The sequence below is a fragment of the Dendrobates tinctorius genome, unplaced genomic scaffold (genome assembly GCF_039654945.1).
Source record: "Dendrobates tinctorius isolate UK_male_01 unplaced genomic scaffold, ASM3965494v1 ptg000251l, whole genome shotgun sequence".
Lineage (NCBI taxonomy): Eukaryota > Metazoa > Chordata > Amphibia > Anura > Dendrobatidae > Dendrobates > Dendrobates tinctorius.
In genome coordinates, this window is record NW_027361918.1 from 5,954,152 (window position 1) to 5,970,000 (window position 15,849).

At 46.7% G+C, this 15,849-nt stretch overlaps 1 protein-coding gene across 1 annotated transcript in view; it reads left to right on the forward strand.

Moving 5' to 3' along the window:
* The window catches only part of TRIM54 (tripartite motif containing 54), a 92,935-nt gene that overhangs the window by 38,663 nt on the left and 38,423 nt on the right, over positions 1-15,849 (forward strand). Inside the window, exons 7-8 of the mRNA XM_073557789.1 lie at positions 8,082-8,206; positions 14,525-14,602. Of these exons, the coding sequence (XP_073413890.1) occupies positions 8,082-8,206; positions 14,525-14,602 (203 nt within the window). The remainder of the gene's footprint in view (positions 1-8,081; positions 8,207-14,524; positions 14,603-15,849) is intronic.

Consider the following 15,849-nt stretch of genomic DNA (forward strand, 5'->3'; position numbering starts at 1 on the left):
GATCACTGCGTTGAGAAACATGTGATGGTGTCTCCGCAGTGTTGGATGTTGATCTCCATGAGGTCACTCATCCTTATGTTCATAGCCTTTCACTAGGCATTGCTCCTACTAGCCAGTTTCCTACTCCACACTGATGAGGGGCAATACCCCGAAACAGCTGTCTGTGGATGGATACCATGTTTTGGCATAGGTGGTTTCCTTCATTGGAGACTGCCCTTCCCGTGGTTGTTCCTTCCCGGGGAAAGACCTGGCTAGTCATTGCTTGCGTTGAGAAACATGTGATGGTGTCTCCGCGGCTGTTGATTTACATGCTTTTGCATATTTCCCATAAGGGATGGGGGCATTGCTCTAGATCACTGCGTTGAGAAACATGTGATGGTGTCTCCGCAGTGTTGGATGTTGATCTCCATGAGGTCACTCATCCTTATGTTCATAGCCTTTCACTAGGCATTGCTCCTACTAGCCAGTTTCCTACTCCACACTGATGAGGGGCAATACCCCGAAACAGCAGTCTGTGGATGGATACCATGTTTTGGCATAGGTGGTTTCCTTCATTGGAGACTGCCCTTCCCGTGGTTGTTCCTTCCCGGGGAAAGACCTGGCTAGTCATTGCTTGCGTTGAGAAACATGTGATGGTGTCTCCGCGGCTGTTGATTTACATGCTTTTGCATATTTCCCATAAGGGATGGGGGCATTGCTCTAGATCACTGCGTTGAGAAACATGTGATGGTGTCTCCGCAGTGTTGGATGTTGATCTCCATGAGGTCACTCATCCTTATGTTCATAGCCTTTCACTAGGCATTGCTCCTACTAGCCAGTTTCCTACTCCACACTGATGAGGGGCAATACCCCGAAACAGCTGTCTGTGGATGGATACCATGTTTTGGCATAGGTGGTTTCCTTCATTGGAGACTGCCCTTCCCGTGGTTGTTCCTTCCCGGGGAAAGACCTGGCTAGTCATTGCTTGCGTTGAGAAACATGTGATGGTGTCTCCGCGGCTGTTGATTTACATGCTTTTGCATATTTCCCATAAGGGATGGGGGCATTGCTCTAGATCACTGCGTTGAGAAACATGTGATGGTGTCTCCGCAGTGTTGGATGTTGATCTCCATGAGGTCACTCATCCTTATGTTCATAGCCTTTCACTAGGCATTGCTCCTACTAGCCAGTTTCCTACTCCACACTGATGAGGGGCAATACCCCGAAACAGCTGTCTGTGGATGGATACCATGTTTTGGCATAGGTGGTTTCCTTCATTGGAGACTGCCCTTCCCGTGGTTGTTCCTTCCCGGGGAAAGACCTGGCTAGTCATTGCTTGCGTTGAGAAACATGTGATGGTGTCTCCGCGGCTGTTGATTTACATGCTTTTGCATATTTCCCATAAGGGATGGGGGCATTGCTCTAGATCACTGCGTTGAGAAACATGTGATGGTGTCTCCGCAGTGTTGGATGTTGATCTCCATGAGGTCACTCATCCTTATGTTCATAGCCTTTCACTAGGCATTGCTCCTACTAGCCAGTTTCCTACTCCACACTGATGAGGGGCAATACCCCGAAACAGCTGTCTGTGGATGGATACCATGTTTTGGCATAGGTGGTTTCCTTCATTGGAGACTGCCCTTCCCGTGGTTGTTCCTTCCCGGGGAAAGACCTGGCTAGTCATTGCTTGCGTTGAGAAACATGTGATGGTGTCTCCGCGGCTGTTGATTTACATGCTTTTGCATATTTCCCATAAGGGATGGGGGCATTGCTCTAGATCACTGCGTTGAGAAACATGTGATGGTGTCTCCGCAGTGTTGGATGTTGATCTCCATGAGGTCACTCATCCTTATGTTCATAGCCTTTCACTAGGCATTGCTCCTACTAGCCAGTTTCCTACTCCACACTGATGAGGGGCAATACCCCGAAACAGCTGTCTGTGGATGGATACCATGTTTTGGCATAGGTGGTTTCCTTCATTGGAGACTGCCCTTCCCGTGGTTGTTCCTTCCCGGGGAAAGACCTGGCTAGTCATTGCTTGCGTTGAGAAACATGTGATGGTGTCTCCGCGGCTGTTGATTTACATGCTTTTGCATATTTCCCATAAGGGATGGGGGCATTGCTCTAGATCACTGCGTTGAGAAACATGTGATGGTGTCTCCGCAGTGTTGGATGTTGATCTCCATGAGGTCACTCATCCTTATGTTCATAGTGAGGGATCAGTGACCTGTCAGCAAGCTGTATTATGAATATGTAATCAGAGCACACATGCCCCAGCCCCGCCTTAGGGCACGAGCATATCGTTAACACAAAACTGAAAATAAAGATTAAAGAACAAACACAGACGGATTTCATCACCAGGTATCATTGTAATCAGTATAACGGCGCCGACCTGACACTGCCTGTAGGTTACTGTGCACAATCCTGCTTACAGGGGCACTTAAGCACATCACGTCGTTCTTCCAGCATGTATTTTGTCTCCACAGTCTTCCTCTCCACATAGTCTCAGATCATTGAGTCAAGTTCACTTCAAAGTTTTTGAGAGCTATTGTGCAAACTGCTGAGTACTTCTAGGCGTACCATATACAGACCAATGGGCAAGTGGAATGGGTTACTCATATTCTTGAGAACCACTGTCGCCATTTTAGGATGACTGGGTACAACTAGTCCCCTGGACGGAGTTTTCCTATAACAACCATGTTGGGGAGTCTTCTGGAGAAACTCCATTCTTCATGGTATTCTCCCAGCATCCTCAAGTGCCCTCTCCAATGTTTGCTTCCTCCAGGGTTCCAGTAGCTGGTGTCTCGTACTGCGACTCCCTCCAGATCTGACAGCAGGCTCAGGCTTCCCTCTATAACGCCGTGTCTCGAATGAAGACTCATACGGACAAAAAGAGAGGTTCGCTGCCTCCGTATCATCCTGGAGATAAAGTCTGGCGGTCATCCCAGAATATTTGTCTGAAGGTGCCCTTGTAGAAATTTACACCTCCCCCACAGTAACCCAGTCTGGACAAAATCCTCATGCAATTTAATCCAGTGACCAACATTTTTCAACTCCCTGCGAATCCACAGATCCAAAACGCCTTCGCTAATGAAGCTGGTGGCCTTTAATAGCTTCTCCAAGGTCCATATTCCGTTCCTGAGGGCCTTTGGAATGGTCAAAGACATTCTGGATTCCAAGAGGGTCTGAGGGAAGACCTTTTATTTAATCAATTGTAAGGGCTTTGGACTGGAGGAAAGATCTTGTGAGCCTGTGGAGAACATATGTGCCCCTACCATTCTTGAAATATTTCTGTTTTTCAGGCCAAAAAATGAGGGGGTTTATCAGGGGGGGAGGGGGTTACTGTTAAACCAGCCACTCGCACACATTGTAAGCACTGTACTAGTCATCGCCACTCCATTGTCTACTTATCACCACCAGATTCACTGCGTGTTCCGCTCTGCTCCACCCAGTACCTGACCATTGCTCTGAGCTGCCTTGAGCCTCACTTCCAGCTCTGCTGTTTGTGATTTACAGGGGTATCTGGAAGAACTCTGCAGGGATTTGTATCCATTCTGTCCTGCACAGATCTGCTTATCCGGCCTATCAGCAGGTGATATATCAGGCGACTCCACCTTCCATTCCTCGCCTGAACTTAGGTTCTAGAAGCTCTGTCTCGTTCCTGCATTGGCTTATTCCTGTTATGTCTCACTTGTTTTCAGCCTGCTTACTGTAGTAGGGGCCCAGATTGGGGGGGTGGTCCACTGCTTACCGCGAACAGATGACACACGAGACAGAGGCAGATTTCGGGTACAACAGGTCCGAGTTTATTGGCCGTCTTCCTGACGACCGTAGCCATACACCGCAGCACTTTCACAGCCCTCCGTATTCAGGCCCGGGTACCTGCACCTTCCTTCTGTCGTAGTGACGTTCCTCTTTCACTGGGGCTGCCCTAGGCCTATCTACCGCCAGCGCTTCACCAGTCCGAGGTCGTCGTCCATTTGGTACCCCGGGCCTCGTCTGTTCTGCGGTTCTTCGTGTCGGGGCCACCCCCATGACTGTTCTCTCCTCACTCCCCTGGTCCAGCACTCCACTGCTGTCTCTTCTCCTGAGCTCCTCCCTGGACTGGAACCGTATGGAACCCGTCCTGTCATATTTATCTCCCTCCTCGGGAAATCCCCTCCTGGGTTCCTGTCTCCCCGCCCCCATGACTAAGTGGTTTCTAAAGCCATAAGCTGCTGTCAAGTCCTGTACTCACGCTCCCCCTTGCCATCTTGTGGTCAAACTAAGGTACTGCACTTTTCCATATTCCCCAGCTGTTTCCCTTCTGTCATTACAACCATCTGTCTACAGTGCACAAACCGTCCCTTCTCCCTACAGACAAGTCCGTCCGTCAGGTCACCTTCCCCACACTACCTTATCGTTTATCCTGATCTCTCCGCTACTGACCTCAGCTGCAAATTGTAAACCCGTGCAGCCTGCACCGACATCAGACTGTCTGACCATACTTCTGTCGCACCCACCTGTACCCCAGTCTCTGACCTTCCTGTCTGCTTCTGCATTCCTGGGTACTGCCCTGGAGTGGTACCTGGTGTCTACTAGTGGCCCAGCTTATCTTCATCATCAGAAACTCTACTGAATACCCGGTAGTCACTTAGTCATTCGTCTCCAGGGTAAGGGTGGCCTTCACACTGTATAATGGCCTCCACACTGCATAATGGCCCCCACACTGCATAATGGCCCCCACACTGTATAATGGCCCCCACACTGTATAATGTCCCCACACTGTATAATGTTCCCACACTGTATAATGGCCCCCACACTGTATAATGGCCCTCACACTGTATAATGGCCCCCACACTGTATAATGGCCCCCACACTGTATAATGTCCCCACACTGTATAATGGCCCCCAAACTGTATAATGGCCTCCACACTGTATAATGGCCCCAACACTGTATAATGGCCCTCACACTGTATAATGGCCTCCACACTGTTTAATGGCCTCACACTACTGAATAATGGCCCCAACACTGTATAATGGCCTCCACATTGTATAATAGCCCCCGCATTAGCCCCCAATCTGTATAATGGCCTACACACTGTATAATGGTCTCCACAGTGTATAATGACCTCACACTGTATAATGGCCCCAACACTGTATGATGGCCCCCGCATTAGCCCTCACACTGTATAATGGCCTTCACACTGTATAATGGCCTCTACACTGTATAGTGGCCCTCACACTATATAATGGCCCCCACACTGTATAATGTCCTCCACACTGTATAATGACCTCCACACTCTATAATGGCCCCCACACTGTATAATGTTCCCACACTGTATAATGTTCCCACACTGTATAATGGCCCCCACACTGTATAATGGCCCTCACACTGTATAATGGCCCCCGCATTAGCCCCCAAACTGTATAATGTCCTCCACACTGTATAATGGCCCCCACACTGTATAATGACCTCCACACTCTATAATGGCCCCCACACTGTATAATGTTCCCACACTGTATAATGGCCTCCACACTGTATAATGGCCCCAACACTGTATAATGGCCCTCACACTGTATAATGGCCTCCACACTGTTTAATGGCCTCACACTACTGAATAATGGCCCCAACACTGTATAATGGCCTCCACATTGTATAATAGCCCCCGCATTAGCCCCCAATCTGTATAATGGCCTACACACTGTATAATGGTCTCCACAGTGTATAATGACCTCACACTGTATAATGGCCCCAACACTGTATGATGGCCCCCGCATTAGCCCTCACACTGTATAATGGCCTTCACACTGTATAATGGCCTCTACACTGTATAGTGGCCCTCACACTATATAATGGCCCCCACACTGTATAATGTCCTCCACACTGTATAATGACCTCCACACTCTATAATGGCCCCCACACTGTATAATGTTCCCACACTGTATAATGTTCCCACACTGTATAATGGCCCCCACACTGTATAATGGCCCTCACACTGTATAATGGCCCCCGCATTAGCCCCCAAACTGTATAATGTCCTCCACACTGTATAATGGCCCCCACACTGTATAATGGCCCCCACACTGTATAATGTTCCCACACTGTATAATGGCCCCCACACTGTATAATGGCCCTCACACTGTATAATGGCCCCCGCATTAGCCCCCAAACTGTATAATGGCCTCCACACTGTATAATGACCTCACACTGTATAATGGCCCCAACACTGTATAATGGCCTCCACACTGTATAATGGCCTCACACTGAATAATGGCCCCAACACTGTATAATGGTCTCCACATTGTCTAATAGCCCCCGCATTAGCCCCCAAACTGTATAATGGCGTACACACTGTATAATGGCCCCCACACTGTATAATGGCCTACACACTGTATAATGGCCTCCACACTGTATAATGGCCTCACACTGAATAATGGCCCTAACACTGTATAATGGTCTCCACATTGTCTAATAGCCCCCGCATTAGCCCCCAAACTGTATAATGGCCTACACACTCTATAATGGCCCCCACACTGTATAATAGCCTCCACACTGCATAATGGCTTCCATACTGTATAACGGCCTCCACACTGTATAATGGCCCCCACACTGTATAGTGGCCCTCACACTGTATAATGGCCCCCACACTGTATAATGGCCTCCACACTCTATAATGGCCCCAATACTTTATAATGGCCCCTGCATTAGCCCCCAATACTGTATAATGGCCCCCGTATTAGCCCCCAAACTGTATAATGGCCCCACGATAGCCCCCAAACTGTATGATGGCCCCTGCATTAGCCCCCAAACTGTATATTGCCCCCTGCAATAGCCCCCAAACTGTATAATGGCCCCACATTCACCCAAACTGTATAATGGTCCCCGCATTAGCCCCCAAACTGTATAATGGCCCCTGCATTAGCCCCCAAACTGTATAATGGCCCCACATTACCCCAAACTGTATAATGGCCCCACAATAGCCCCAAAACTGTATAATGGCCCCTAAACTGTATAATGTCCCCACCGTAGCCCCTAAACTGTATAATGGCCCCATCGTAGCCCCCAAACTGTAAAATGGCCACTGCATTAGCCCCAAACTGTATATTGGCCCCTGCATTAGCCCCCGCACTGTATTAAGGCCCCACATTCCTCCAAACTGTATAATGGCCCCACAATAGCCCCCAAACTGTGTAATGATACCCAAAATGTATAATTGCCCCTGCATTAGCCCCTAAACTGTATAATGGCCCCATAATAGCCCCCGAACTGTGTAATGGCCACCACACTGTATAATGGGCCCATCATTAGCCCCCAAACTGTATAATGGGCCTCACATTAGCTTCTATACTGTATAATGGGCCCCATCTTAGCCCCCAAACTTCATAATGGACACCACTTTAGCTCTTACACTGTATAATGGCCCACATATTGTATAATGGACCTCACACTTCATAATGCCCCCCACAGTAGTCCTTATAATGTATGAGGGCCCTCACACTGTTTCAGTGGCCCCATTGTTTTTGATGCCTCCACAAGTTTTAATTAAAGTAAAAAACATAATATACTCACCTAATTCTGGATTCTGAAGACTCCACTGGTCCAGTTCAGCGGACCAACACGCTGTCATAGTGCTGATGCATGCAGAGGACATCAGAGTCACAGTAATATGATTTTGACGTCCTGAGCTCACGTTGGTGCCTCGGCCATCCTGTAGGCCGCAGGCTTAAAGCGACCTGTGGTCAACAGAATGGAGACCGTGTCTCCCTGCTCTAATGGTGGTCTTAACTATATCGGTGTGCTGTATAGCTACAAGTGGGTCCCTCTGAGCGTGGCAAACATGGGCGACCACTCGTGTGGTTTCTCATGTATGCTGATGTCACGATGTCCTCGTATTCTCTGGCAGAGTCTCGTCTCATCACGTCACTTTATGTTATGTTGTGTCTCGTCCTGTCCCATTTGCTCAGCATGTTTCATGTCGCCATACACAGCCTTGCCCTCCATGTCCCGTCCACACATCACACTTTCTGCTGGTCTGTGGCCACCTTACTACACCCCTGTTCTACAGCATGAACCACCACCTCCTCATGTCGTGTCGAGAGTAACCGTATTGTTTCCACAGGATCACAGACATGTCAAAAGTTTCCACGATAGACCGTCCCGACCCCGGATACGAAAACATGGATCACTTCTGTGTGAATGTGGACCATGTGTCAGAGATGCTCAGGACCATCGACTTCCATACAGGTGAAGAGGAGTCAACCCCGGACACGGAAATTATACTATGATGTTATCTGCATCGACACATGTGTTATGTAGATAGAACCTAGAACAATGCACCATCTATTCACAGCCAGCATGTAATATCACATGTGTAATAAAGACACTCCCCCTGTGTAATATCACATGTGTAATAAAGACACTCCCCCCGGGTAATATCATATGTGCAATAAAGACACTCCCCCCAGGTAATATCACATGTGTAATAAAGACACTCCCCCGGGTAATATAACATGTGTAATAAAGACACTCCCCCGGGTAATATCACATGTGTAATAAAGACACTCCCCCCGGGTAATATCACATGTGTAATAAAGACACAACCCTTGGGTAATATCACATGTATAATAAAGACACTCCCCCCCGGGTAATATCACATGTGTAATGTAGACACTCCCCCGTGTAATACTGTATCACTTGTGTAATAAAGACACTCCCCCCGGGTAATATCAAATGTGTAATAAAGACACACCCCTTGGGTAATATCTCATGTGTAATAAAGACACTCCCCCGGGTAATATCACATGTGTAATGTAGACACTCCCCCGTGTAATACTGTATCACTTGTGTAATAAAGACACTCCCCCCGGGTAATATCAAATGTGTAATTAAGACACACCTATGGGTAATATCTCATGTGTAATAAAGACACCCCCCCCCGTGTAATATCACATGTGTAATAAAGACAATCCCCCGGGTAATATCTCATGTGTAATACAGACATCTCCCAGATAATATCACACGTGTAATACACACACTCCCCTATGTAATATCACGTGTAGTAAAGACAGTCCTCCGGGTAATATCACTTGTAATACAAACTCTCCCCCTGTAATTTCACACATATAAGACAGACACTCGCCAGGTGTAATGAAAGACGTGTAATAGACACTCCCCTGTGCAACGTCGCATGTGTAATATAGACACTATTCTGTGTAATATCACACATGTAATACAGACACTCCCCCCGTGTAATATCATATATATAATACAGACCCTATCTTGTGTAATATCATACGTGTAATACAGACACTCCCCCGTGTAATGTGTAATATTTCAATTTAATACAGACAATCCCCTGTGTTTTTTCCCAAGTGTAATATAGACACTCCCCCGTGTAATATCACACGTATAATACTCAGACACTCCCCCGTGTAATATCACACGTATAATACTCAGACACTCCCCCGTGTAATATCACATGAGTTATACAATAAACAAAAGAAGCTGCACTCTATCGTGCTAAAGCATATAAACCTGATATCTATGGAATATGAGCAGCAATGGATAATAAGATACAATTGAGATGCTTAGCACATAATTGTGGCAGAATTATTCGCTCTCTGATCATTCCGCCCTTCAGCACATGGTCCTACCTGCGTATAAATACAGGCTTTAAAGAGACGTGTTCACATTTACCCAGGAATTCAGACTTCAGCCTAAGACTGCTTTCACATTAGCTTTTTTTGCGCAGCGCATCGTGCGCGTCCATGCGTACCTATGTTTAACATGGCGCGTGCATGGCCTTGCGTTTGCACGCGTTCGTATGCGTTTTTGCGCACATGCGTTTTTCAAGGTGTGCGCCTAGGCACGCCAGACGCAACCTGTTGCATTTTTGGGTCCGCCGAAAGGCATAAAAAAAACATGCGCACGGAATGCAACAAAATAACGCATTACAGTCTATGGGAACGCAGGCGTGCACATGGACATGCATTCGTCTGTGTTTTCGTGCGCATGCGTTTTTGGCGTAAAAATGTTTAAACACTGGTTTTAACCCCTAGAGAATGAATGTGCATAAAAAACGCAAACACATGCAAAAACGCATGATGTGCTTTTTCCATGTGTTTCTATTGTGCACGATGCGCTGCGCAAAAAAACACTAATGTGAAATGAGCCTTGAGAGTTCTTCACACTAGACACACAGGGTCCCAGCAGCGTGAGACCACCTCGTCGTTTTCTGCTGGGCTGCATTGTGTGCTCAGCGTCTCAGTTTCTCCTCATTATCTTATACTTAGAGCAGTATTACTATTCATATATTTCATATTAACATGCTTAGCGCTACAAAGTGCAGTTTCTTTTGTTTATTGCATATGGAGGTGGCTGCTCCTAGTTTGCACCTGTTCACACTAGCTTGGAAGTGCCAGTCAGTCTTTTGTTACACGTATAAGGCTACTAGCGTTGTGCGACGCACGTCACCCTGCGTCGGGGCGACGTAGCGTCGCACGTTGTGAAAGTTTTGCCCAACGGGGGCAGCGGATGCAGTTTTTCAACGCATCCGCTGCCCCATTGTAATGTCCGGGGAGGAGGGGGCGGAGTTTCGGCCGCGCATGCGCGGTTGAAAATGGCGGAGACGACACACAAAAAAAGTTACATGTAACGTTTTTGTGTGTGTCGCGGCCGCCAAAACACGATCCATCCGTCGCACGACGGATGCGACGTGTGGCAATGCGTCGCTAATGTAAGTCAATGGAGGAAAAACGCATCCTGCGGGCAACTTTGCAGGATGCGTTTTTTCGCCAAAACGACGCATGGTGACGTGCGTCAGCCGACGCTAGTGTGAAAGTAGCCTAATACAGACACTCCCCGTGTAGCACAGACATCCCCCCATGTAATAGCACACATGTAATACAGGCACTCCCCTGTGTAATATCACATGTGTAATACAGACAATCTCCCATGTAATATTACACATGTAAAACAGACACACCCCCGTGTAATATCACATGGGTAATTCAGGCACTTCCCCCTGGTAATATCACACATGTAAAACAGACACTCCTCCTGTGTAATATCACACGTGTAATACAGACACTCCCCCAAGTAATATCACATGTGTAATACAGACAACCCCTTGTAATATCACACATGTAATACTTGTAATATTACAGTGTAATACAGACACCCCCGTGTAATATCTCACATGTAATACAGACACTTCCCCATGTAATTGTAATGGTCAACGTGTGACTGGACACACCGCCTCCAGCAGGGCGAATTTATGACACACGCGACCCTGGACACACCGCCTCCAGCAGGGCGAATTTAAATAATAAGACATGCAGCCGGATACACCGCCTCCAGCAGGCGAATTTCAGAAATACACGTGAAACCGGATACACCGCCTCCAGCAGGGCGAATTTAAATAATAAGGGGAAACACCAGGGAAACAATTACAATGGTGGGCCCTGCGATAGGGAACGGGGACGTGGAGACCTCCTGCACTCCCGAGTCAGTGTCTCTACACTCCTACCGATCCCTAGGCCGGTTCCGCACCGGGCGCCGATCTGGATACCTTTAAACCCTAGCTCGCCCTGCACCTACCCCTTTCTAGTGAAATGGCCGGTGCAGAGACTAATCCCACCACTGCACTGAAACACACATAAAGGAAAGGCACAAACAGGGAAACACCTCTTAGCTTTGCTCTGTGCTCTTGCTCCCAGCAACAGAGTCCACCACCAGAATGCAGCTTTCCTCCTGAATAGCTGCCACCAAGCTCTGTCAGAGCTGCAAGGAAATCCCCTCTGACTCCTTCCACACCAGGACTCTGACTGTGCTGCAAGGAACTCTCTCTAGCTCCTTTCTCCACCAAGGATGGTTGGAAATGAACACTATCACCAACCCCAGTGAGAGCACATGACACACCTTTATAGTTAAGCCAGAGGAATCACACCTGTTAGTGATTCCCGTGTAATAACGCTAACCACCACGGGGGGCAAACTAGAACAAAAGACACCACTGTGTAATAATCCTAATGGCCACCGGGGGCAAAACCAAACTTAAGCACACATCTTAAGGAAAAAAAAGGTTACATGTGCTTTTAACTGTCATCATCCAACCTGGATCATGACAGTAATATCATATGTGTAATACAAATATTCCCACTGAGTAATATCACATGTGTAATATAGACACCCCCATGTAATATCACATGTGTGATACAGACACTCCCCCTGTGTATTATCACATGTGTAATATAGACACTCCCCCATGTAATATCACATTTATAATACAGACACTCCCCCTGTGTAATATCACACATGTAATACAGGAACACCGCTGTGCATTATCACACGTGTAATACAGACCATTTCCTGTGTAATATCACACGTATAATACAGACTCTCCCCCAAATAATATCACTCGTGTAATACAGACACCCCTGTATAATATCACAAGTGTGATACAGACACCTCTGTGTAATATCACACGTGTAATGCAGACAGTTCACCGTGTAATATCACTCGTGTAATAGACAATTCCCCATGTAATGTCACATGTATAATACAGACATGCCCCCAAATAATATCACTCGTGTAATACAGACACCCCTGTGTGATATCACATGTGTAATGCAGACAATCCCTTGTGTAATATCACACATATAATAGAGACACTCCCCCAAATAATATCACTCGTGTAATACAGACACTCCCCCGTGTAATACAGACACTCCCCATGTAATATCACACGTGTACTACAGACAACTCCCCTGTGCAATATCACACGTGTAATACAGATACTCCCTTGCGTAATATTACATGTGTAATACAGACACTTCCCTGTGTAATATCACACATGTAATTCAGACACTTCCCCATGTAATATCACACATGTAATACAGACACTCCTCTCGAGTAATATCACACGTGTAATACAGACATCCTCATGTAATATCACACATGTAAAGCAGACACTTCCCCGTGTAATATCACATGTGTAAAACAGACACTTCCCTGTGTAATATCACACATATAATACAGACACTCCCCCGAGTTATATCATACGTGTAATCTAGACACCCCCATGTAATATCACACATGTAATACAGACACTTCCCCATTTAATATATCACATGGGTAATACAGACATTTCCCCGTTTAATATCACACGTGTAAAACAGACACTTCTCCGTGTAATATCACACATATAAGTGTGACCCCAGCCTAATACAGACACTTCCCTGAGTAATATCACACATGTAATACAGACACTTCCCCTTGTAATATCACACATGTAAAAGAGACACTCCCCCATGTAATATCACAAATGTAATACAGACACTTTCCCGTGTAATATCACACATGAAAAACAGACACTCCCCCATGTAATATCACATGTGTAATACAGACACTCCCCCTGTGTAATATCACACGTGTAATACAGATACTCCTCCGTGTAATAACACACGTGTCATACAGACACTCCCCCTGTGTAATATCACACGTGTAATATAGATACTCCCCTGTGTAATATCACACGTGTAATACAGATACTCCTCCGTGTAATAACACACGTGTAATACAGATACTCCCCCTGTGTAATATCACACGTGTAATACAGATACTCCCCTGTGTAATATTACACGAGTAATTCAGAGACTCCTCTGTGTAATAACACACGTGTAATACAGACACTCCCCCTGTGTAATATCACACGTGTAATACAGATACTCCCCTGTGTAATAACACACGTGTAATACAGATACTCCCCTGTGTAATATCACACGTGTAATACAGACACTCCCTCTGTGTAATGTCACACGTGTAATACAGACACTCCCCCTGTGTAATATCACACGTGTAATACAGACACTCCCCCTGTGTAATGTCACACGTGTAATACAGACACTTCCCCTGTGTAATATCACACGTGTAATACAGACACTCCCCCTGTGTAATATCACACGTGTAATACAGATACTCCCCTGTGTAATAACACACGTGTAATACAGATACTCCCCTGTGTAATATCACACTTGTAATACAGACACTCCCCCTGTGTAATGTCACACGTGTAATACAGCCACTCCCCCTGTGTAATATCACACGTGTAATACAGACACTCCCCCTGTGTAATGTCACACGTGTAATACAGACACTCCCCCTGTGTAATATCACACGTGTAATACAGACACTCCCCCTGTGTAATATCACACGTGTAATACAGACACTCCCCCTGTGTAATATCACACGTGTAATACAGACACTCCCCCTGTGTAATGTCACACGTGTAATACAGACACTCCCCCTGTGTAATGTCACACGTGTAATACAGACACTCCCCCTGTGTAATGTCACACGTGTAATACAGACACTCCCCCTGTGTAATGTCACACGTGTAATACAGACACTCCCCCTGTGTAATGTCACACGTGTAATACAGACACTCCCCCTGTGTAATGTCACACGTGTAATACAGACACTCAGTGTAATATCACACATGTAATACAGACAAAGTAGTTAATTAATGTTCATCATCTTAGTGATTTATTTTCCATGTTTGTAGCTGTTCAAGGCGATGAAGATGACATATTTGATGTGGAAGATGTGGAGGCTGAGGAAGAGCGTCCTGACCCTGTGGAGGGTAAGAGCTGAGGAGCCCTCATATATACCCGGCCCCAGGGACTAAGGGCGGCATTGCTCACACCTGTCATACAGGTCGTTATGGTCACCATGTGGTGGTATGCAGTATTGCCTGCTGGGAGAGACTCCTGTCAGGGGCATGCAGCACGGTGACAGCTGTTTTCCCATAATCCCCAGCTCTCTGCCTAAGACCACGGTCACATGGTCAGTATTTTACATCAGTATTTGTAGCCAAAGCCAGGAGTGGTGAGAATACAGAAGAGGTGACGAGTTTCTATGAGACTTTTCCTCTGATTGTTCCTCTCCTGGTTTTGACTACAAATACTGACCAAATACTGAGCGTGTGAACGTGGCCCAATGGTTACGCTGGCATAGGTGGAGGTGTGGCCTGAAAGAAGGGGCACTGAAGAACACGTGACACGCCCCCGCCATCAGTTATCACTATGTATGCAGCCATCACTGAGCTGTGCACGGACCAGCTGAGCCTCGTGCAGAAATCCCGGCACCTCCGGCCTCGGCTGCTGTCACTGGGGTCACTAATGGTCGTCTGAGGAAGATTCTGCCACTGAGCGTACAAACCATCAGGATCCGCTGCAAATCCTGTGTAATCACCGAACAATGGCGTCTCCCACGTACGTGATAGAGACTAGTCGAGAGACTCTGCTGGCAACTCATGTAATCACCGACCAATGAGGTCCCCGATGTGATCAATGGAGACAAGTGCGGTGACACTGCCGGCAGCTCCTGTGTAATCACCGACTAATACCATCCACAATGACTGTGAGAGAGGCAAGCCTGGAGATGCTGCCAGCGGCGGATCCTGATGATTTGTTCATTCTGCGCCACAACCTTCCCCAGACGACCATTAATAACTTCAGTAATAGCAGCTGAGGCCGGAGGTGCAAGAATATCTGTACGTGACTTACACTCCAGACTGGAAAATACGAAGATTTGGAAAAAAAATATTTTCCTATTTTGATTATTTGTATACACAAATTAAGCACTGCAAAAATTTATAATTTTATATCTGTATGTGAGGAGCCCCCTCTAGTGGTGACTGTGTATAAACACATTTGTATGTGAGGAGCCCCCTCTAGTGGTGACTGTATATATACACATCTGTATGTGAGCAGCCCCCTCTAGTGGTGACTGTATATATACACATCTGTATGTGAGGAGCTCCCTCTAGTGGTGACTGTAGATATACACATCTGTATGCGAGGAGCCCCCTCTAGTGGTGACTGTATA